The following is a 24,975-nucleotide window of genomic DNA, read 5'->3' as shown; positions in this document are numbered from 1 at the left end:
TATGTGTGTGTGTGCGTGTTTGTGTGTGTGTGTGTTTTTATGTAAATTTCAGCAGATGACTTCAGCAGTACCTCCCCCCCGACGAACGGCACCTGATGTTCACCTAGGGGCCTCGGGATGCAGCCGACAATAAGGGTGTGATCTAAGATATCCCTTTGAGGCACCCAGGAACGCTCTTCTACCCCGTACCCCTCCCATCCACCAATAACTGAAACCCCCTACCCCTCCGCCTACAACCCAGGATCCTCCGCACCGTGTAGACAGTTTGACCGTCAAGGATGCGGGGCGGAGGAACCGCAGGAAGTGGCGGGGACAAGGGCGATGAGAGGAATTGCTTCAACAGGGACACGTGGAACGTCAGATGAACCCGCATGGAAGCTGGAAGCAGCAACCTGTAAGCCACAGTGTTCACCCGACTAACCACTTTAAAGGGGCCTATGAAGCGAGGGGCCAGCTTCCTGGATTCCACCCGGAGAGGGAGATCATGGGTGGAAAGCCAAACACGCTGCCCAGGACGGAAAACCGGAGCCGGACGACGCTTGCGGTTAGCCTGCCGTTGAACCTTAACAGAGGCCTTCTGTAGCGCCGTCCAAACCCGGTTCCACGTCCCGGCGTCACCTCAGCCTCCCGCTCCTGTTCGGGGAAAAGAGGAGGTTGAAAACCATACTGACACTGAAAGGGAGACATACCTGTAGAGGAGGAGAGGAGGGTATTATGCTGTACTGTGCCCACGCCAATCTCCTACTCCACGTCGCCGGACAACCGAAAGACGTGCTGCACCACTAGGTCAGCCGTCTCTCGAGCCGAGGGAAGTTTGGGGAGGGGAATGAAGTGGGCCGCCTTGGAGAAGCGGTCCACTACCACCAAAATGGTAGTGAACCCATCTGACGGGGGAAGGCCAGAAATAAAATCCAGGGATATGTGCGACCAGGGACGTTTGGGAATAGGAAGCGGCCGGAGGAGACCCGCCGGTGCACGGCGAGAGGTCTTACTACGCACGCACACCGAACAGGCCGCCATAAAGGAACGCATATCCCCCTCCTCTGTAGGCCACCAGAATCTCATACGGATAAACTCCAGGGTTCTGGCGGCCCCAGGGAGGCCGGTGAGGGAGGAGGTATGTGCCCACTGCAGCAGTCGCGAGCGCGCAGCCTTGGGCACATACATCCGCCCCGGAGGACCCCCACCGGACTCCCGTGCCAGAGCCGATCTTACCACCCTATCTATGCCCCATGACATGGGAGCCAAAATAAGGGCCTGTGGAATAATAGTATGGGGCTTCTCCTCCCGGTCCGGGGAGTCAAACTGGTGTGACAGAGCGTCAGGCTTGACGTTCTTGGAACCGGGCCGGTAGGAGATGGAAAATCGAAATCGAGTGAAGAATAACGCCCACCTGGCTTGGCGAGCGTTAAGGCGTTTAGCCCCCTGGATGTAAGCCAAGTTCTTATGATCAGTCCAAACAATGAAAGGGTGTGCCACACCCTCCAACCAATGTCTCCATTCCTCCAGTGCCAATTTGATTGCCAACAACTCCCGATTACCCACGTCGTAGTTGCGCTCGGCCGAAGACAGCCGGCGCGGGAAAAAAGCACAAGGATGCACTTTCCCGTCCTTTAAGCGTCTCTGAGAGATCACCCCCCCGCGATATCAGAGGCATCCACCTCCACTATAAATGGAGCCTCCGAATCGTGGTGGATCTGTACAGGGGCGGAGGTAAACCGACGTTTGAGGTCGCGAAAGGCTGACTCTGCCCGAGGCGATCATTCAAAGCCAGGGAGAGAGGCCTTAGTGAGAGCTGTCAGAGGATTGGTTAAGGCGCTAAAATAGCAAAAAAAAAAACGCTGTAACTCCTTGAGCGACGAAGGGTGTGGCCAGTCCAAGACTGCACTCACCTTGGCTGGATCCATGCGAAGATCACCCTTCCTCAACAGAAAGCCCAGGAAGGAAACGGTGTCAGTGTGAAACACACACTTCTCTGCCTCAACAAATAGCTGATGCTTGAGGAGACGCTGTAGCACCTGACGAACATGCTGTTGGTGTTGCACCATATCGCGGGAAAAAATTAGGATATCGTCTAAGTACACAAAGACTGACACCCCAATTAAATCGTGCAGCACGTCGTTAACAAGGGCTTGCAAAACTGCCGGAGCATTAGCTAAACCAAAGGGCATAACTAATTAAGCATTACATCACGCGCAGGAGTGGTTTGTGAAAAATAAACCATGCCTAGGGGTGGTCGTTAGACCCCCCTAGGCATGGTTTATTTTTCACAAATCACGACTGCAAGTGGTGTAATGCTTTTATACAACTGCCACATTCATCCAACCTTATTGCTATACAATAAACACACATTAATCGAAGATTTATTGAAAAAACCATCCGCCACAAAAAGTAGTTCCCACAACAACAAAAAAGAGAAGTTGCCTCCATGTGGAAGCAGCTCGGAAGTGCATCCAACTGTTCTCAGTAAGACATCCAGCAACATCCAGCAAACTAACACATCCAACTGTCTCTCAACTAAGACATCCAACGAACTAACACATGAAAACTGTCTTTCACCTAGACATCCAACGAACTAACACATCCAACTGTCTTTCAACTAAGACATCCAACACATCCAACTTTTCTTTAGTTTTTAACCTACTTTCTATAGAACTTCATTCTTAGATGCTTCTATAGAAAGTAGGTAAAACAAATTTTAAAAAGTTTTCTTTGCCCTATAGGGGGAAAAAAAGTTTTCTTCGCCCTATTTTTTCTATAGTTTCTATATTTACTTTCTATAGAAGCAGCTGGGAGGTGCACTGTTTTAAGTGAGCGTGGGTTATTGAATTGATTGATTGCTAATTTTATTACTGTCCGCCTGGTTTCCAACTGGTTAAGTTTAGGCCCTCTTTCAAAGTTGGTTTGGAAGGAGTTTGGAACCAGGGCTGGTGGTCTATCGCCCTGCTCTAAAGACAAACTCTAACCTTAACCAACTTCGAAAGTGGGCCTAAACTTAACCAGTTGGAAACCAGGCGGACAGTAATAAAATTAGCAATCAATCAATCAATCAATCAATCAATTCAATAGGCCATGCTCACTTAAAACAGCGCACCTCCCAGCTGCTTGAAAGTAGGTAAAACAAATAAAAAATGCAAATTAATCAATCAATCAATCCATGCGATTTTTATTTTGTTCCACAATGAATCATGATATTGTGAATCGGTTTATATTTAGTCGTTATGACGCTATCAACATATCCATTTGTTAAAGATTATTGTCCGCCATCTTGTTTTTTCCTAAAAATCCGCACGGCGGAGTGATTGTAATTCGGTTGTGGGCGGGTCCTGGGACTAGGAGCGTGGAATTGTGAAGAATACATACGTGTAAATTGACTGTTTCAGCCAATCAGAAAAGAGAAATTTGCATGCCGTTGTATAAGTAGTCATAATGCCCGTTGGGCGTGTTAAATGCAGTCTTCCACTCGTCTCCCACTCTAATCCTGACCAGGTTGTATGTATTACGTAAGTCAAGTTTAGAGAAGACCTGCTCCCCCTGTAAGCACTCAAAGGCGGTGTCCATGAGAGGCAAGGGGTAACGGTTCTTGATGGAAACATCGTTCAATCCCCTATAATCGATGCACAGCTGTTGGCTACCATCCTTTTTTGCTACAAAAAAGAACCCAGCGCCTGCACGAGATGTGGACGGACGAATATGAATATAGGTGTTCATGGACACTGTCTCAGGGCGAGAGAGAGAAAACATACGCCCACGGGGTGGAGAGGTTCCAGGAAGAAGATTAATGGGGCAGTCGTAAGATCTATGAGGCGGTAGTGCTTTAGCACGAGTTTTACTAAAAACCTCCGCCAGGTCCCAATAAATCTCAGGCACGCCTGCTAAATCGGGATTAGAAGTTTGTGACAGAGTCTGCAACGCTCACCACCATCCTGGAGAGAGACATGGGAGACAAAAGAGCAGAGGGAGAAGGGGCGGGTGAACTCTCGCCAGAAACTGACTTAACGCCGCTCCCCATGGAGAGTTCACCCGTAGCCCAATTAATACAAGGATTATGCTCTGCTAGCCAAGGGTGACCTAAAACAATGGCAGAATGAGGAGACATGACAACATAAAATCGTAAGCATTCCCACTCACTCCCGGCCACCTGGATACGCAGCTGCGCAGTGCGCTGGGTAATGAGCCCACTACCCAGTGGTTGACCGTCCAATGACTGAACCAGAATCGGTACCTCCAGTGACTCCAACGGGACCCCCCACTCAAATGCCAATACCACGTGAATTAAATTACCCGCCGCCCCTGAATCAATTAATGCCCTGGTCTTCCTGAGAGAATTCCCCCACCCAACAGTGACATCAAAAAAGGTGCGTGTATCACCGTGACAGAGGAAAAATGCCCACCTGCTAAAACTCCCCCCAAGCTTAGCGAGCCCCCCCGTTTCCCGACAATCCAAGACAGTTAATGAAGCGACGTCCAGTACAACCACAACGGAAACAACGCTTCTGGTCGATCCGCCTCTGTCTCTCCGCGCAGAGCGCCCAGTTGCATAGGCTCGTCACCCAGGCTCTCTCTTGTGAAATGCATTGTTGGTTCGACACCGGAAGAAGGCCGGAAGAGTACCTGTGTCGACGCCTCCCTCTTGCGTTCCCTCTCCCGATGTCGATTGTCCATCCGTATAGCCAAGTTGATGACGTCATCCAGTTGTTCGGGTAGCTCCTGTGTACCACCCATTGTGACAACAGCCTTGTGAGCTCCCGCACACAAACATGATGGAATTCAGTTTGTATTGATCACATAGGCAGGCTACATCATACATGGCAGTGAGATTCATTGTTGTTGTATATGCTCTCGTATTATTGTTTATATAGGCTACCCAATACTGACATCAAAATAGATTGTATGCCTCTAGAAATCATATGCAGCAGGTAGAAAATTTACGGAGAACTTTAATCCCTGGGTATTAATCAAACAAAACGGAAAAAGGCAGTCATATTCCAGCACGGTCTTTATTAGTGTTTGCGCTGCCCAGGCAGCAATGGTTAATAGATATCATATCCGACATCACCGTACGTGTACACGTCTGTCAGCCTGTCTCATAACACGCTTCCCTCGGTTTAGTCCATTTTTCCACATTTCATGGGGGTGTTCCATTACCATATATGGTTAATCTGGGCGGTTTTGGTATGCAAATACGTGAAAGTGTGCACGAGCCTCGGCGTAGGACCAAGGTGATATTTATCATGACAGGTGTGCGTAGGACCTGTGTACGCACGTGTGATAAATCCCGTTTTTTTTGTGCGTGCACACATTCTAAATTCTGTGCTTACGTGTGGAAATAGAACATTTTCTGAGGAAACTTGATAAAAGAGCACATAACATAATTAAGGACAGTACACACCCCCAGCACAGACTCTTCAACCTCCTGCCATCAGGCAGGCGATACAGGAGTCTGAAAGCCAGAACTACGAGACAGTTTCTAGCCACAGGCCATCAGGCTTGTGAATGCCAGCTCCCCCACCTAGCCCCCTCCCCCCCCCCCACAGACACACACCTTCTTGAAACTGATCCCCCCCCACCCGCTTTTGTTCAAGGCAGACACTCTGACCTGACTGCTGCTGTGACCACACTGTCACCCTTCCCCCGAACTATGAATCACTAAAGTCACTTTTTTAACTGCTGCTGTGACCCACTGTCACCTCCATGTATATTGTAAATACTGATCGGAACGTGCAATGTTACTCACTGTGCCTTTATCTATTTTTACCTTATTTTCTAGTACTCGCTTGTAAAATTTTAAATATGTTTTAGTTAAGTATTGTGTGATTTTGTGTGAAGGGAGGACTAGCAAAGTAAGATTTTCATTGTATGGCAAATAAACAATATTGAATCTTGAATTTTGAATCCTGGCTCCAAAAAGCACAGCTAATTGATTAATTCAAGCTAATTTATTGACATCACAATGAGCAATAATTCTGAACTGCTTTAAGGCTTGTTAATCTAAAGACTTCAAACCCTGGCCAAGCAGCAAGGAGTACTTGTGTCTATAGGTTATTTATATAGTTATTTCTAAATAGCATTACAGACACATCCGTACAAAGACTAGGCCATTTTCCATAACATGTCCCCTTTAGAGCAATGTTTGTTTTTGTTCATTGTTGTTTTAGTTTTTTTTCCCATGATGTAGTGGTACAGTATCTCTCCACCCATACATGCCTGAAGGGTGTGGCTATTATGTGTATGGCCAAAACAATGGAGAGGACATACCGCTTGTCATTGTTTGGGTAAAGGCCTGTGATTTTAGCCCAGTCAGATTGCATCTGTAACTACTACCCAATCAGCGTCTACTAACCCTCTACCCAATCAGCGTGGACCAAACACGAGTCACTTCCACATTCCTACCAAGGAAATTATAAAAGAAGGAAGGGTAAACACGTCAGAATATCAGCCTTCTATGCTCTGCTTGGTTGATTGATTGATTGATTGATTGATTGAAAATTGTATTAACAGATTGCAGAATGGGTACAGTACAGTACAGCTCAATTGTTAAGGGGATGCAGACCAGAGAAATACTTTCGTCTTGTTTACATCAGGGTCCCCCATTTTCAATTCATCATAACATATATGACATACATGACATACAGATAGACAGTACTGCTACATCTATACATTTATGACATACCAGATTTGCAAATACAGTACTGTTTGTGATACGAAAAGAGTCCAGAAAAGAGAGTATATACATTTGACATAGAAACTGTACATTGGAGGAGGTTGGGGGGAGGTTGGGTAGGAGGAGTGGGTGGGGGACACTGTAAAACTGAACAAGCAAAACTGTACATTGGAATATTGACAAGACCATACTTGGTCATTTACTGTACATTGGGGGGGGGGGGGGGGGTTGTGTTAGGACATTTGTAGGGGCCAGTTTTGAATTGCAGTCTCCCGTAGGTGTTCTTTGAGAGTGTTTTTGAAGGTGGGTAGTGATTCACATTCCTTTACAGCTTTGGGTAGGGCGTTCCACATTGTTGTGGCATAATTGCGAAACGTGTTTAGTCCCTTGTTTGAGCCGAATCTGGGTTTTACATGATTTGTGGAGCTCCCTCTGGTGTTGTGATCGTGGTATTCACTGACCTTTGGGAAGTATTTTGACATGTACATGGGTACCTTGGTCGTGTAGTGTATCTTGTAGACCAGGCCCATTGCAAGTTGCTGTACTCTGTCGTCTACTCTAAGCCATCCTAGGTTGGCAAAGTGTGCAGGGGTGAGGTGGGTTCTAGGAGTCAGGTCAAGCAGTAGTCTGACTAGTTTGTTTTGAGATGTTTGTAATTTGGTTTTTAGTGCCTTTGAGGTGCTTTGGTACCATGAGGTGCAAGCATGGTCGTAGTACCCTTGAATGAGTGCTCCTGCCAGAGTCTTCAAGGTATTCTTGTTTACCAGGGAGGAGATCCGGTACAAGAATCGAGTTCGTTGATTGACTTTTTTTATTACATTGGATGCCATTTTGTCACAGGAAAGATTAGCCTCTAGGATGGAACCCAGGTAGGTAATTTCATCTTTCCTTGTGACAATATTGTCACCCACTGTAACTGAGAAGCCGTCGGTCTTGCTGAGTTTGTTATTTGAACCGAAGAGAATGGTCTCTGTTTTGCCCATGTGTAATGATAGTTTGTTGTCGGCGAGCCATATGCAGATTTTGCCTATAGTTCCGAGCTGAGGGTTTTTTCAACCTGTAACTTGTTCTTGTCAGACAAGCAGGGCTGAGTCGTCCGCAAACAGGAACAAGTTGCAGTCACAAGCTGACGACATGTCATTTGCATAAATTAGGAACAGTAGTGATCCTAGTATGCTTCCTTGTGGAACACCACAGTTCACTGTGAGGGGGGGGGGTAGGGTACCGTTTACCTCCACCATCTGTTCTCGATCCCCTCCAGGTAGGATTGTATCCAGCTCACTGATAAACTATCAAAACCAATTGCTTTTAGCTTGTCAATCAGAATGGTGTGATTGACAGTGTCGAAGGCCTTTTGTAGGTCTAGCATGACCATGCCGCAGTATTTGCCCGCGTCCACCTCTTGCTGGATGTGGTCGTTCAAATCGAGAAGGCATGTCAGTGGAGTGGGATGTTCTGAAGCCAGATTGGAATTCGTAGATTAGATCGGCAACAAACTGCCGATGATTCTGACAGGTAATATAATAACCTGTTTAAATTGGTCATAAACGGGGAAATGGCTGATCCCATTAAACTCCGGCAGAACTGAACCTTTCCACACCAACGTGCGCTCTAGCGCTACACAGTGACACAGCGACCCTTCCTCCCTCTATAGTTTCCTTGGTTCAGTCCTAATTGGCGCGAGGGCGGGGCTTGTTTAACCGAGAGGGAGGAAAATGGCGGAGAGGAACGTTTGACACTTGTGTAGATAATAGAGATATAAGGGTCACACCGGCAACACAAAGCTTTCTATCTCAGGTAAGTGTGAAGAGAATCTAGCCCAAGGGCTTTGGGACGTGTTGCTAAAAGATGTTTAGTTTCTGTACGAGGAAACATTCCGTTTGGACAGAAGTGAGACAGAGGCACTGGGTTGCTGGATTAGTGGATTAGTATGGTTGTTGTGAGATCAGGAAGTCATAACATTGGTTTTTACAGAGATAAAGGCTTTGAGGTAAAGATGGAGCCTTATGGAGGTTGATCAGTTGATCCTTATAGGTGATAGCAAGCGTCAGGACGGGATAACAATTTGTTTATTTATTTGTATATATGTTTTCTTCTGCGCTGGAGACACACCCACTGTCTTCCTCAGTAGTCTTTTCTCTGCAGTATCTGTGGTTGTACAACATGTTTTGGTATCGTCATCGTCAAGGCAACAGATTCTCATTTGAGTGGTAAACTGCAGACCTGAAATCTTTTTTATGTCCAGTCAAGAGTTTTATTTGTCACGGCATACAAGTATACAGTGAAATGCGGGAAAACATTTGCTTGTCTGAAGTGGGATTCGAACCCACGCCTCCAGAGGAGACTGCGACCTGAACGCAGCGCCTTAGACCGCTCGGCCATCCAGACTTAATGTCACATGCTTGCTGACTATACAGCAGCACTGCATTATAATGATATGATAATAACAAGATAAGGTATTCCTTTATTGATCCCCATCGGGAAATTCGGGCAGCATGGGGGAGGGGGGTACAGGTATTCTTTCATTCAAACTTTATGTTGTAGTATTGTCTATTTAAAACTGAATCAAACCATAAACAAGGTGGCCTGTTGGGATGTTAGATCCTAATGTGCTCATTTTATGCCTGTCTTTTTTTCTGTTGTGAAGCACTTTGAGCTGCAGTTTCTGTATGAAAGGTGCTATACAAATATAAAGTTTATTATTATTATTATTATTATTATTATTATTATTATTATTATTATTATTATTATTATTATTATTATTATTCTCGAAAAGGACAATTGAGGTCACCCTCATTTCAATGTCGTCGAGACTTACAGACATTTCAATGCATAAATCTTTTACAATATAATAATAATAAATATAAATAACTATCTATATAGCACTTTTCGGTGATGGTAGGGTAGGGTAATTGTAAGAAATAAGCCTACATAAATATATGCAATAAAATTAGATCTGAATATAAAATAATCTAGGTTACACAATGAATTTCCATTATTCACTAATATGCTATATATTTAATTCATGTTTAACAGGATTCAGATGTACCATCTCTTCACGTGGAGATAAACATTTTGCGATAGAATTCTGAGAACAACGGTACACAAAAAAACATGGTTCGGTACGTACCTCGGTTTTGAAGTCACGGTTCGGTACGGGTTTTCAGTACAGTGGGGGAAAGTTTGGCTTTCCATGTTCCACTCAGGGGTTATGTATTGTGTGCAGTAACTAGTGATGGCGAGATGAAGCTTCATGAAGCATTGAGGCTTTCCATCCAATTGTACCACACATGTGTCGAAGCTTCATGGTGCATTTGCTCTACTATGCCATCAAGTGGACAATAAATGTAGAACAGGCAGAGTGATGATGATGCCAATAAACAAATAACAATGTGTCTGTTTTTCTAACAGAATGATGGCAGGGACAGAGGAGAAAGTGCTTGTGTTACTACAACATTCTATAATTTAATATAGTGTGTTTTTCTAACAGAATGATGGCAGGGACAAGTGCTTCATTTTTATTCAGAAAAAGCAACTCAAAATCGACATGCCATCCTGCATTTGGATCATACAGATGTGATCAGATTAGGCACAGCAAGTTAGACATTACAGCAAGTTTATATCTAACGGAGATGATATCACATGGTCACCTTTTTTGCGCTGTGTTTAACTTTCTTCGATGCCCCGAGGGAGTCTAGAACCCGTGTCTGCCGTGACACGGGCGACAGGTGACAGCACAGACCGCTACACCAAGGTGAATTCACTCTTCATGATGTGTAAAGTGTGTCTTTTTAAGTGGAGTGAGTTTAACTCGCAGTACCGCTACTCGCCAGTCACTTCACAACGCTTGAAGTCCATCGTGACTGACAGTGCCTCGCGCTACCATCTGTTATATATATGTTGGGATTATTAGGATACACATTTATTTGTCTTTCCCAGTACTCCACGGGATTCTCCAGCGCAAAGAAACTCGTAATGAATTCCTATGTCGACACTTGTGTTGCGGGGATGTTCCGGGGAACATAGGGATGATCCCGTGTTGGAGACGCGTTGCGCACCAACCCCGAAGCCATTTCCTGAATCAGTGACGCGGAGTGAGGCTTCGGGGGCGGTACCCCCCGGAGTGGGGCTTCGGGGGCGGTACCCCCCGGAGTGGGGCTTCGGGGGCGGTACCCCCCGGACCGAGGCTTCGGACGTCATCAGTACGTCACCTGATACGCGCTTCGATACAGGCTCCACTTAAAAAAAGCTGGATTGCTCGACACAAGCTCCGGAGCCTCGCTTCAAACGTCACATCACTAGCAGTAACTAATTGTACTTGTAGGGCTGTCAACGAATATTCTATATTGAAATTAATAATAGACTTGTAAAAAAAATAAAAGTCAGTGGGCGGTCGTTAGTGGTTAACATACCGTTGTATTCATTCAGTGTACAGCCGAACAGCCGAACAGCCGAACAGCCGAACCTAAGGTCCAGTACTGAAACGGTTCGGTACGGATATACGTGTACCTTTACACCCCTACGTAAAAACAATGTAGGCCACATTTGAGCGCTTTAATCCTGACATTCTGAAGGGACAAGTAGGCCTTATGTTTTTTTCCCATCTCTCATATCAAGGCTGTTTTCTATTGTAAGCCCACTCTTGTCGTCACGGTCATCTGTCTCTGTCGCTGTTGCAGTTTCATCGTGTAAGATGAGACCTTCTGTACATGCTGTCTATTGTGACATGCAAGCATCATGCTGCTGATCTGAGATGTCCTAGGGATGCCCCGATTAGGTTTTTTGCCACCGATACCGATCGTCTATGAGCCATATCGGCCGATGACATACACTGCCGATACCGATCGTTTTTGGTTTTGTTATAGCAGCTGGCAGTATTATACTGTAGGTCTAACAGAGGCATTCTCAAAGTCCAGACTAAATTATCTAATAATCTAATCTAATAATATCTATCTATCTAATCTTAGAAATTAAGTAAAGTTAATAGTACTGGGTGTTAAGTATAACAGCATCTAAGTTAATTTACTTCTGACCATTCTAGTCAAAGTATTTTCCTATGAACTGAAACTCATAAGATCACATAAGGCTAGCATCATTGGCGTTGCGTTCAGTTACAGCTATGAAGAACGATAGCTAGTTAGCCAACGCTAGCCAACAGCTGCAAAAACGAATGCCAATGATGTTATCACTGACGTTGATATTATAGTAGCTAGCCAGCTAGATAACGTTAGACAATGCCTCATAGTGGTGGGAAAATATTGATACAGTATATTTCTTTTATAAGGAGGTTGCATTGTTTTTTATCTACTTTTTCTCCTCCTATTTTTCTGTATTTTCCTCCCATCCCAATTTAGTCGTTATGCCAATTCCCCCCTCCCCTTCCTGGTTGTTGCGTGCATGTGCCCCCCACTGGTCGGTCTAGGGAGCCCTGAAGTCTATCACATGCTTCCTCCGATACATAGGAGACAGCCAGCTCCATAGGAGACAGCCAGCCTCTTTCCACCTGGCAGCGAGGACTCTCATTGGTGAAGTGTAACGTGTGGGAGGTCACACTACCTTCACCATTTCCCTCCCTCGCTGTGCAGGCGCCCTGACCGACCTGTAGGAGTCGCTGTTTTACAACAACCAGATTACGGCACGGTGGTGTAGTGGTTAACACTGTCGCCTCACAGCAAGAAGGTCCAGGGTTCGATTCCCGCTTGGGGACCAGGTTTCCATGATGCCAGTTACCCAGGTGGGGTATCTCCCAGGCCTTTCTGTGTGGAGTTTGCATGTTCTCCCCGTGCTCGCAAGGGTTTCCCCCCCGATAAGATAAACCCAATGGAAAAACATGCACAACAATAGATCGCTAACGCTGTGGCGTCCTTGACGAAGACGGACAGGAGCACTTGGATTGGTCCCCTGGCGCGGCTCACGTTGACGCCTGTCTGCTCCCGGCTGCCCTTGGGGGGGAAGGACGACGGGATGGGTTAATCGCAGATACGAATTGCATGCATGCATCGCATGTGTGCCGATTGATGACCTCTGAGCAGGTCCTAAATTATTATTATTATCACCCACCGTATTGAATCCGCTGACAGCCGGATTCAATACCAGTTTCTCTGCAGTGGTAGACAGACGCTTAGTCCGCTGTGCTACCCGGGCCGCCTGTAGGAGGTTGCATTGTCATTTCAATACCTGTAATAGTACAGTAGTCCACACACGCACACATGTGCATTCAGTTAAGTTGGAATATGACTGTAATACAAACAGTTCAGTTTGTCAGGTACACATGCTCAGGTACATGCAACACAGATTACAGTGTTGACATCTGTCTGCTTGAGAAAATCCCATTTGCTGCAATAAAAATTATTGAAGTGAGATGAACAGACTGAGAACTTTATTTTATTAGTTAAAAGTTTAACATGTTGACAGTTTTACTTTGCAGTTGAGAAAAGGTAATAAATCGCAATATATCACAATATTAATATCGCAATACTCAGCATATCGCAATATATTTTGAATCACAATACTATCGTATCGTGACTTAAGTATTGTGATAATATCGTATCGTGAGGCCTGCCTCTGGTGATTCCCACCCCTAATGTCTATACTACTATAGTATCTACTACAGTAGCTCAGGAGGTAGAGCGGTCATCTGGTAATCGGAAAGTTCCCCATTCTATTCTGGCTCCAAATCCAAATGTACTATGCTACCATGTCTATACTACTATCTACTATGTACTACTATAATATATGTGTACTATATGTACTATGTCTATACTACTATAATCTATGTACTATGCTACTATGTCTATACTACTATATCTACTGTACTATGTCTATACTACTATAATATATGTACTATGCTACTATGTCTATATACTACTATCTACTATGTACTATGTCTATACTACTATAATATATGTACTATGCTACTATGCCTGTACTACTACCTAGTACCTACTATGCTAATTTGTCTATACTAGTATGCACTCAAGCTCAGCACTGTTTGACCCGCAATACCACTTACCCCAAAGCTGTACTCCTCTTGCTGACTTGTTATACAGCACTTGGCTTTGGATAAAAGCTAAATGACTAAATGTCGATGTAAAGGAGTGCACAACAGGGTTCAATTGTACTTGTGTCTCCTACCTTTCCTACCTACCTTCTACCAGCCTCATCAATGGATCAATAATACTAATAATAATTTCCACGTCTCCCTTGTAAAAGAGATCCTGGATCTCAATTGGCACAAACCTTGTTAAATAAAGGCTAAATAAAAATACTTGTGTCTTCTACCTCCAGCCTCCTGACTCTCGTCTCTGCAGCCATGGATCAATAATACTTGTGTCTTCTACCTCCAGCATCTCTTGTCTGCAGCCATGGATCAATAATACTTGTGTCTTCTACCTCCAGCCTCCTGACTCTCTCGTCTGCAGCCATGGATCAATCATACTTGTGTGTTCTACCTCCAGCCTCTCTTGTCTGCAGCCATGGATCAATAATACTTGTGTCTTCTACCTCCAGCCTCTCTTGTCTGCAGCCATGGATCAATAATACTTGTGTCTTCTACCTCCAGCCTCCTGACTCTCTCGTCTGCAGCCATGGCCGACGCTGAAATGATCAAGAGGACCGCCGTCAAGGTGTTGGGCTGCGTGGAGAAGGTGTCCTCGTTCGCCTCGTCCATCGACCCGTTGTTCGGCATCGTCTCCTCCCTGGTCGGCGTGGCTCGCAAGGGCCTGGAGGGCGAGGAGGCCCACAGGCTGGACAAGGACTTCCAGGCGGTCCACGGCAAACTGGAGAGCATCTCCGAGAAGAACAGACAGTGCCTGCGCCAGATCCGCATCGACGAGGTGAACGAGACCTTCGGTAAGTACGAGGAGTACATCAAGCACCAGTACGCCGCCTTCAACAGCATGGTGACGCTGGTGAGGAAGGACCCCGACAACGCCCAGAGCCACATGGAGAAGTTCGAGAAGGTGTACGAGAGGGACAAGAGCGACATGAGCCTGGACGTGTACTACCGCGGCGTGATGGGGGGTGGCGCCGTGTTCGGGAGGCCCCTCCTGAAGGTCTACCTGGAGCACTGCGACCACGACCGCACCGTCATGGAGCACCGCTGCTCCCACCTGGGACACCTGTTCCAGATCGGCCTGATCGCCCTCATGGCCTACACGGCCGTCACCGAGGACGACGAGGACGAGGTGCGGGAGAAGTGGGCCAAGAGGGTGGAGGACATCCAGAGGAAGATGCAGGAGGTGCTGAGCGAGTGCAAAGAGGAGAGCCCCGGACAGAGCCACGCCCGCCCCGGGAGGGTGGGGTGAGACCCTGGCCCTTCCCCCTCTCTCTATCCGGAAGTCGTTTTTTTTTGTCTTTATGTCCATAGCCTCTGGTGAAAATGTAAGATAAGCCACAGTGACATGGAAACCCAGGGAGATATGTTTGAATGTTGAAACCAGGAAATGTTGATTTTTAAAAACTGCATTTAAAGGACCAGACCAGCGTTTTTGACATGTGGGTTCCAACTTCCAAGTCATTCTTGCCTTGATACAAAAATCTTTTACCATTACTGACATTTTTTATGCATCACTTGTTTTCTGACAGAATTTCTCCTCTTCCTGTATTAAGACACAATAGAGGAACTTTTCAGGGGGAAAAACTAAAACCTTTAATGAAAATAGATGCACCTCAGATGTTAGCATGGCATTTTAGTCAGATGTGGTGACTTTCAGGGCGGCTGGGTAGTGTAGACTAGAGGCCTAAGCACTTGCCTATCACCACAGAGACCCGGATTCAGTCATCCCTACAAACACAGCAGTGTTCACGGGTGGGAACCCAGTGGGGTATCCATCCGGGCCATTGCAATAGTGACCCCTACTGGTCGGTTGGGGGCACCTATTCAGCGAGGAGGGGATCTGGGAGAGAGCGTGTGAACTCCACGTGTAACGGGGAGGCATGTGGTAGTCTACACCTTCCCCAGACCAACAGTAGGGTAGTCTACAACACCCTCCCCAGACCAACAGTAGGGTACTCTACACCCTCCCCAAACCAACAGTAGGGTAGTCTACACACCCTCCCCAGACTGTCGGTAGGGCAGCGCAACGACCAGGAAGGGAATTGGCATAATGACTAAATTAGGGGATGTGAGAAATATACAAATATGTGATGACTTGCATGGGTTTATGTGTTGATATGCGGTCAGGAAAAAGAGAATTATTGCAAGAATGACTTGGAACTGTCAAACAACTCTTAGCTTGGAACTGTAAAACAACTCTTAGCTTGGAACTGTCAAACAACTCTTAGCTTGGAACTGTAAAACAACTTAGCTTGGAAATGTAAAACAACTCTTAGCTTCCACATGTCAGGGAAGATTGGTATGGTCCTTTTTAAAAACCAAGTTTGAAAGCCTTAAAACCGATGGTCGCTACATTCATATTATTTAACTGTTTTAGAATATCTGAGAACCATGGGTTTCTACTGTATTTTGCACAGGAAGATAATTTAGGACTCATTTTAATTTGTACAAGCAATGAGAAAATATTTCCATGACCAGAGAGAAGGGCGGCTCATCTGCAGGTCCTGTGGATTGGCTGGCTACAGCGTGGAGAACTCTGCCATCTGCCCTTATGGACCAAAGAATGAAAAGATAAATAGCATCGAATATCTCAGCGATTGCAATCTGTTCATATATTTGCTTGTTGTTTTATTGTGTCAAGCGTGTGTTTTTATTTCTGTTAGAGACCACTACACTATCTATTTTACTGCTGCCTTGTTACCTGTCGTGTGCAGATTTTCTGACGTTTTATACAATCTCTGCAATAAAAAAAGGTCTTTAAGTTATTGCATTTATCATGTGTGTTAATTAATTTAAAAGGCCCCGTCTGTGATCCAAATGTAAACAAATTGGTGGTCTGTGTGAAAAATAGAAATGGAGATGTGGTTTCATTCTCGAGTCGATGTTGACTGGGCTCTTGATACAAGGACGAATGCTAGACAACAGGTAAATATGAGTTTGTCATTTTATTGACTATATTTACCATGTTTGTTAACATTGGGGAGTAAAACAGTCCTATATTCTCATTACAAAGGCCTAAGAAAGTTCCAGAACGCAGCCTCCAAATCAAACTCTTGAAGGATGTATGTGGAAATACTATACCTCACTCAAAAACATTCCGGATTGAAGCTTTAATTTGCATTGGCACCATTAAATGATAACATGGGGTCAATCATTACCATTTAGTAACCTAGTCTTACTTAGCCAACTTATAGAATGTAGTGAAAATAACTAAATGCTCTGAAACCCTTATGACTTTTAATTCCTAGAATTTGTATGTGTGAATGACTTAATGGGTGACTAACTGGTAACTAACCGCAAGATTGATTGATTGATTGAAAACTTTATTAACAGATTGCAGAATGGGTACAATACAGTACAGCTCAATACACACAATTGTTAAGGGGATGCAGACCAGAGAAAGACTTTCGTCTTGTTTACATCAGGGTCCCCCATTTTCAATTCATCAGGAATTGAAATTCATCAGATTACAGGTTTGATTCCCACGACGGAGTATACAATAAATTTCGCAGAGTAAATTTTACTCAAACTGAGTCCATTTGAGCCCAAGTGAGTAACATTTTACTCAGTTTGAGTCAAATGTACTCAGTTTGAGTAAAAAAAGTAAAATTTACTGTATACTGATATATAGTATACAGTTATGTGGACAGATATGTCCAACACTTGTGTGTGTGTTGTGTATATATATATATTATATAATAAACATACACAGTATAATTATTGTACATGGCTATCATATATGCGACGTGTGACATAACAATATAATAACTAATTATATAACAGTAATTAGCCTACGGGATGAGGTAGGCAGTTATAATTACAATGCAAGGCAGTTGTACACACAGTGAAGGCAGTAGATAGGTAAATAGGCAACATAGTTGAGTTCATAAATATAATTCATAGGTACAGTATGGTGTTGATGTCTCAGTGCGCACTGAGTCCACCCCACCACCAGAGTACTCTGTTGTCAAAGCGAGGCGCTGCACGTAATGTGACTCTTGCCCGTTAGTTGCTGTTGTTGTCGACAACACTGTCCGATCAGGAAACTCTAACATCGCGTCTGAAGTTAAGGATTACTATACCAGTATTATTGACACAGCTGCCGATTAGTTTCTTTGAGAAAATGAACACCACCGCAATGTATGTTTTCATTAGTTTGTGAAAAGATGTCATTTTAGGTAAGTTTCAACACCGCTTCTACTGGGAGAGGGATCACCGAGCCTCTGCTCAGAAAACAAGTACTGTAGTTGTCCTCCTCATACATGTATTTAATATCAAGATAAATAATGATATTAACAATGTGTCGCGCAGGATATTATGCTGTATATTAGGCTAGTCCGTGTTGTGATACAATAACTGTCAAGAAGGCAGGCAGTAAGTCTTGGTTTCCGGGGCGTGACTTTTGTGACTGTATGACTTATCATTTGACTTATGAACTCCTGTTATGCACTTAAAAATGGCTAATTAACGCATTTTTGTAATTGAGTATATCTACATAATGTCACTATACAGACCCAGCCTATTCAATGACCCCACAGGCAACAAGGAAAGCTATTTGGTCTCATGCATATAAATTCATCATCAACATCCAACAGCTAACTTTTCCCGTCTACTCTCGGTGTCATGGTCTACATTAGACTCTACCATGTTATTACCATCAGTATCATGGTCTACATTAGACTCTACCATGTTATTACCATCAGTATCATGGTCTACATTAGACTCTACCATGTTATTACCATCAGTATCGTCTACATTAGACTCTACCATGTTATTACCATCAGTGTCATGGTCTACATTAGACTCTACCATGTTATTACGATCAGTATCATGGTCTACATTAGACTCTACCATGTTATTACCATCAGTATCATGGTCTACATTAGACTCTACCATGTTATCAGTATCATGGTCTACATTAGACTCTACCATGTTATTACCATCAGTATCATGGTCTACATTAGACTCTACCATGTTATTACCATCAGTATCATTGTCTACATTAGACTCTACCATGTTATTACCATCAGTGTCATGGTCTACATTAGACTCTACCATGTTATTACCATCAGTATCATGGTCTACATTAGACTACCATGTTATTACCATCAGTATCATGGTCTACATTAGACTCTACCATGTTATTACCATCAGTATCATGGTCTACATTAGACTACCATGTTATTACCATCAGTATCATGGTCTACATTAGACTCTACCATGTTATTACCATCAGTATCATGGTCTACATTAGACTCTACCATGTTATTACCATCAGTATCATGGTCTACATTAGACTACCATGTTATTACCATCAGTATCATGGTCTACATTAGACTACCATGTTATTACCATCAGTATCATGGTCTACATTAGATTAAACCATGGTATTACCATCAGTGTCATGGTCTACATTAGATTAAACCATGGTATTACCATCAGTATCATGGTCTACATTAGATTAAACCATGGTATTACCATCAGTGTAGTAGAGGTACCAAAAGTGGACGAGTTTAAGTACTTGGGGTCAACAGTCCAAAGTAATGGGGACTGTGGTAGGGAGGTGAAGAAGAGAGTGCAGGCCGGGTGGTGCGGGTGGAGAAGGATGACAGGGGTGATCTGCGATAGAAGGGTACCAGCAAGAGTAAAGGGAAAGGTCTACAGCACGGTAGTGAGACCAGCTATGCTGTATGGTCTAGAAACAGTGGCGCTGACCAACAAGCAGGTGGCAGAGCTGGAGGTGGCAGAGATGAAGATGTTAAGGTTCTCTCTGGGAGTAACAAGGTTGGACAAAATCGAAAATGTCTACATCAGCGGAACGGCCCATGTTGAGCAGTTCGGGCAAAAAGTGAGAGAAGCAAGACTGAGATGGTTTGGACATGTGCGGAGGAGGGAGGTGGGGTACATCGGGAGGAGGATGCTGGAGATGGAGCTGCCAGGAAAGAGGAGGAGGGGAAGGCCCAAGAAGAGGTTTATGGACACAGTGAAGGAGGACATGCAGGCAGTGGGAGTGACGGAGGACGATGCAGATGACAGAAACAGATGGAAACGGATGATCCGCTGTGGCGACCCCTGGCGGGAAAAGCCGAAAGAAAAAGAAGATTACCATCAGTGTCATGGTCTACATTAGATTAAACCATGGTATTACCATCAGTGTCATGGTCTACATTAGATTATACCAAGTTATTACCATCAGTATCATGGTCTAAATGAGATTATAAGGTATTGTTTAAATCCAAAAGTGGTGTCGTCGTCGGTGATACATAACTTTGATCATGGGCAGTGCCATGATACATTATTTATACAATATCTGGTACCATCAAACTACCATGCTAATTTTTCACAAGGGCAGGAAGGGCACTGCACAGCATTTGATCCTTGCATGGGATGTTTTACTGGAATCTATGGCAACATACAGAATATACCTGCATATCATTTAAATATTCCTGAATATAACCCATAAACTCTGTATGAATGACAGCATGTACAATAATGCTGTATATACATGTATATTTATTCTTACCATATATATATATTTATCCACATATGTCGGTATATAGTATACCTGCATATAATCCTTTGTACATACCTGTACAAACTATATCTATATCTGTATATCCCTTACCTACTCTTACCTACCACTGGCCAGTATGACGTACTACCATAGTGTCTTTATACCTGTATCACTGTACATAATAATACTATAACACTGTACTACATACACCTGATTAGCACTATTACTCAGTAGTACTAATTTATACATTTTATAATATCCAGTTTAATCACCTGTACATTGTATATTGCTATTGCACTTTACTGTTATATTTGCACTCTGGTTAGATGCCAAACCTCTTCTCGTTGTACTTGTGCTGTATGATGACGATACATTTGAATCTAATCTAATCTAATCTAATCTAATCTAATCTAATACCGGTATCATGTATGAAAATAGAAGTTACTTTATATGCATCCAAATTACATTTTCTTTACATATAGACATACACTTCATTTTCAGGTATGGTGCAGCACAGCGTTCTGTCCTTGTGTGGGAGGTTCTGTTGGGACTGAGGGCTCGTCAGCACTATGGGCAACCAGGACAACCTGCTCGATGTCTTTGTCGCCGTCATTCGTCCTAAGAGCCACGTCAGCCTGAGCTCTAAGGAATATCGAGCCAAAGCTTATGAGGTAAAAAATATGAGGGAAGACTCTGCAGATCTTTTGTTCACCACTCTCACCACCTTCTCACCACCCAGTGGAAATAGGGGGGATGCTGAGGGCAGGATGTTCCATCTCCTGGTCTTAGTGCTAAAATTCCTGACTGTCCTTGACTAAAGAAAGAAATTCTTTGTCGATTTATAGCCTAATCTTAGGTTTTCACTGGCTATCCCTAGAATATATAGTTTAATTAAAGGTGCTGTAAGACTTAGTATATTTCTGTTAAAAGAAGTGTTAAATAGCTCTAAATTCTGACAGCCATCCCTGATATAGAGTGTTTGGTCAGTAACATGGGTCTCCCAGTCCCTCTACTCTGCAATAAACACAACATACATTTTATGCTATCTCGTTCCCACTTTATCCAACCAGGAAAGAGAACCCTGCTTAGAACACGTTTTTATTTCTTATTTTTGTCATAACAGAACATTTATTTTGTGTTTACTGCAGACCGGAGGGACTGGGAGAGAGCCATGTTACTGACCAGACACTCTATATCAGTGATGGCTGAATGTAGAGCTATTATTTTAACTGTAGAACACTTGTTTTAACACACAAAAATACCACTTACAGCACCTTTAACAATGGCTTCCAATTTAAAGTCTGTCATTTGAATGAGTGTTATCATCATTAGCTACAAACAATATTTCAAAATTATGGGCCAACAGTGGCTCAGGAGGTAGAGCAGTCGTCTGGTAATGTGAATGTTCCCGGTTCAATTGCAGCTCCTCCCGGCAGCGTGTCAGAAGTGTCCTTGAGCAAGACACCAAACCCCTAACTCCCAATGAGCAGGTTGGCATTGGTTCTCACATGGTCGCCTCCGCCGTTGATGTGTGGTGAATGTGTGAGTGTATCGGTGAATGAGAGGCATAAGTTGTGAAGCGCTTTGGATAATCATAAAAGCGCTACATATAAATGCGTCCAATTACCATATGATGTTTTTAATATTTTCACGAGGAAGGAAGTAGTGTGACACTATCGGTTACAAAAAACACCTTATGACTTTCATCAGATATCTTTATTTTGTGTCATCTTTACTTTGTGTCTTTAATATTCTCATTCCATTTACAAATATGTCCAAATGGTGCATCTATTTTACTTCTCAAAAGTAACTGTTATCTGATTACAGTTTTTTGTGTGTGCTTATTTCATTATTGTAATCTGATTGCATGTCTGTTACTCCTTAAAGGAACACACCAACATTATGGAAATTGCGCTTACCATCTTCGCCAGAGTCAGACAAGATGATAGATACCAATTTATTCTCTGTGCGTTCAGTAGAAAGCTATCCGGCTGCAAGCTAGCCATAGCTAGTGACCTGTATCCGCCCCCATTCATTTGTGCTAACTCTGGAGAAGACGGTAAGCACATTTCCCATAATGTTGATTGATTGATTGAAAATTGTATTAACAGATTGCAGAATGGGTACAATACAGTACAGCTCAATACACACAATTGTTAAGGGGATGCAGACCAGAGAACGACTTTCGTCTGGTTTACATCAGGGTCCCCCATTTTCAATTCATCATAACAGACATACAGGTAGACAGTACTGTTACATCTAGACATTGGAGTGGGGGTGGGGGGGGGGGGGGGGGGTGGGTAGGCAGGGAGGGGAAACTGTACATTGGAGGGGATTGGGTTTGGACATTTACAGGGGCCAGTTTCGAATTGCAGTCTCCCGTAGGTGCTCTTTGAGAGCGGTTTTGAAAGTGGGTAGTGAATAGTGATTCACATTCCTTTACAGCTTTGGGTAGGGCGTTCCACATTGATGTGGCATAATTGCGAAACGTGTTTAGTCCCTTGTTTGAGCCGAATCTGGGTTTAACATGATTTGTGGAGCTCCCTCTGGTGTTGTGGTCGTGGTATTCACTGACCTTTGGGAAGTATTTTGACATGTACATGGGTACCTTAGTGGTGTAGTGTATCTTGTAGACCAGGCCCATTGCAAGTTGCTGTACTCTGTCGTCTACTTGCCGTGTTCCTTTAACCATCATAGCATGTTATCTTGTTCCCATTCAGATCCTTCTGATAGAAATACCCTTGGAAGGAAAAGAGAAGAAGAGGAAGAAGATGTTACTGAAGACTAGAGTCCCGGCAGAGGATGACCAGACCACAGCCATTCTGGACTATGTTGACCAGGCCACCAAACCCATATCCAACAACCAAGGCTTCATGGGTGAATGTTTTATTATAGTTGTTTTCTTCCCCCTCAGTCTAATTAAACATCTGATTAAACATCTATAGAATAGAGTTCCTCATACTAGCTCCGACTAGTTTGCCACAAACCAATGCAAAGTTGATGGGGGGAAGCTGACTGAGAACAACTGAAAGCTAATGTGTGGAGCACTGTGGAATAGATTTCAGTGAGCCTCAGGTCGCTTTCACATAATAGTTTGGTGGACTCGGTGCGATTCGGGGGGGTGAAGTTGCAACATTGTTGCATTCTTCATTTGGTTCGGTTTGCTTTCACACTGCAATTTGTCAAATGCACCAAACGTTCTGAACAATGTCACACGATTGAAAAGGGCGCTCGACTATTGGATATATAGAATCCCAAAAACAGGCTTCGGGGACAGCTCTACAGCGCACATACACACATACACCACATTATTTTGCGAAGCAGCCCAGCGCACACACATACACCACATTATTCTGTGACATTGGTCGATTGAAGCTCATTGCCATCATTCTCTCGCTAAACAACTTGTACACCTCTTGTTTTTGTGAGTGGCCACAAGCAGCTGTTTAATTAGCTCGTCTGACCATATTTCTATCAGGGCTTTTACCTCCTCATTCGCCCACGTCTGTCCACGAGACATGTTCCACGCGCGCTTGTTTTGCAGTGCGCGCCGCAGTGTTTGTTTTGTTTCCTTCTACTCAAGATGCACAGTTTCCTATATTTGGTCTTGCGTTTGGTCCGATGAGCATTCATACCACAAAAGTACGCACCAGGGTTCACTTGGAAGCGAACCGAGACCTACGTTTTCAGGCGGACCAGAGTTCGCTTTTTTGGTCCGCACCAGAGTTTGAATGAGCTTTCACACTACCCCAAACCAAGCGGACTATCCGAGGAAACGAACTCTGGTGCGTTTAAAGCGGACCAAACAGCTCTAGTGTGAATGCGACCTCAGTCAGCTTGTACAAACAGGTGCTCAACCCCATGCATTGGTTTGTGGCTAGTAGTCGGAGCTAGTATGAAGAACAGCATGGATTGTACCCGGATGTGCCGGTCTGATGTATAGTGTAACAACAGCAGGTTAAGCTTCTGGTTTTCAACGCTGGTGTCCCAGTGAGTGTTGTTCTTTAGGAAACACGTTTTCTCCTCAACCCACGTTGTACGAAGCATCCTGCTGTTACCTTTTCTACAAGAACTCCCGGCAGGGTCAGAGTGCAGGGTCAGGGTGCAGGGTCAGAGTTCAGGGTCAGATTGCAGGGTCAGAGTGCAGGGTCAGAGTGCAGGGTCAGAGTTGAGGGTCAGCCGCTTGTGGCACACATCATGGAGCAGGTCCAGTACCTCTTGCTCGACGGCTCTTGGACAGGTGATGGACACGTTGGGTGTCTCTCTCTCTAACCGCCAGACAACCCGGTTGTTAGTTAAAAAGAAAATGTCCAGGGGGCAACAGTGGCTTTGGGAGGTAGAGCAGTCGTCTGGTAATCCGGAGGGTCCCGGTTCGATTCCCGCTCCTCCCGGGCAGCATGTCGAAGTGTCCTTGAGCAAGACACTTAACCCCTAATTGCTCCCGATGAGCAAGTTGGTACCTTGGTTGCCTCCGCCGTCGGTGTGAATGTGTGAGTGAATGGGTAAAATTTGAGGAACAAATGCCTGTTTTCCATTGCATAGTACCTACTTGACTCTACCCTACTCTACTCTACTCGCTTTAGGTACCTGGTACTTCGTTCGTTTTCCAGTGCAGGTAGTACTCCGTTTCATCTCCGTGTGGGGAGGCGGGGCCGCTGGTGTACAGCATGAGAGCTCCGTGAGCATAGCTATATCCGTGGGGGCTTGGAGCAAGCCAGAGTAAACACAGTTTCAATCAAT

General features: G+C 44.3%; 2 protein-coding genes across 3 annotated transcripts in view; both read left to right on the top strand.

Annotated features, from left to right (window-relative positions):
- The first annotated feature begins 8,347 nt into the window (after positions 1 to 8,347).
- rpz2 (rapunzel 2) lies at positions 8,348 to 16,486 on the top strand. Its single transcript, XM_084313522.1, has 2 exons — positions 8,348 to 8,461; positions 14,226 to 16,486. The coding sequence occupies exon 2, from the start codon at positions 14,251 to 14,253 to the stop codon at positions 14,968 to 14,970; it is 720 nt and encodes a 239-aa protein (XP_084169648.1). The 5' UTR covers positions 8,348 to 8,461; positions 14,226 to 14,250; the 3' UTR covers positions 14,971 to 16,486.
- A 1,211-nt stretch (positions 16,487 to 17,697) lies between these two features.
- krit1 (KRIT1 ankyrin repeat containing) overlaps positions 17,698 to 24,975 on the top strand; it is a 60,898-nt gene continuing 53,620 nt past the window's right edge. Inside the window, exons 1-3 of one of the 2 annotated variants that reach the window (XM_084312640.1) lie at positions 17,698 to 17,899; positions 20,737 to 20,906; positions 22,956 to 23,112. In XM_084312640.1, coding sequence (XP_084168766.1) covers positions 20,805 to 20,906; positions 22,956 to 23,112 — 259 coding nt within the window. In that variant the 5' untranslated portion in view covers positions 17,698 to 17,899; positions 20,737 to 20,804. Of the gene's footprint in view, positions 17,900 to 20,736; positions 20,907 to 21,640; positions 21,726 to 22,955; positions 23,113 to 24,975 lie in introns of those variants that run through there. The other variant, XM_084312641.1, reaches the window with a different exon arrangement.

The sequence above is a fragment of the Notolepis coatsorum genome, assembly GCF_963971535.1.
Source record: "Notolepis coatsorum genome assembly, chromosome: 4".
Lineage (NCBI taxonomy): Eukaryota > Metazoa > Chordata > Actinopteri > Aulopiformes > Paralepididae > Notolepis > Notolepis coatsorum.
The sequence above is the reverse complement of the archived record's forward strand: the minus strand, read 5'-3'. Positions and strand labels throughout refer to the sequence as shown.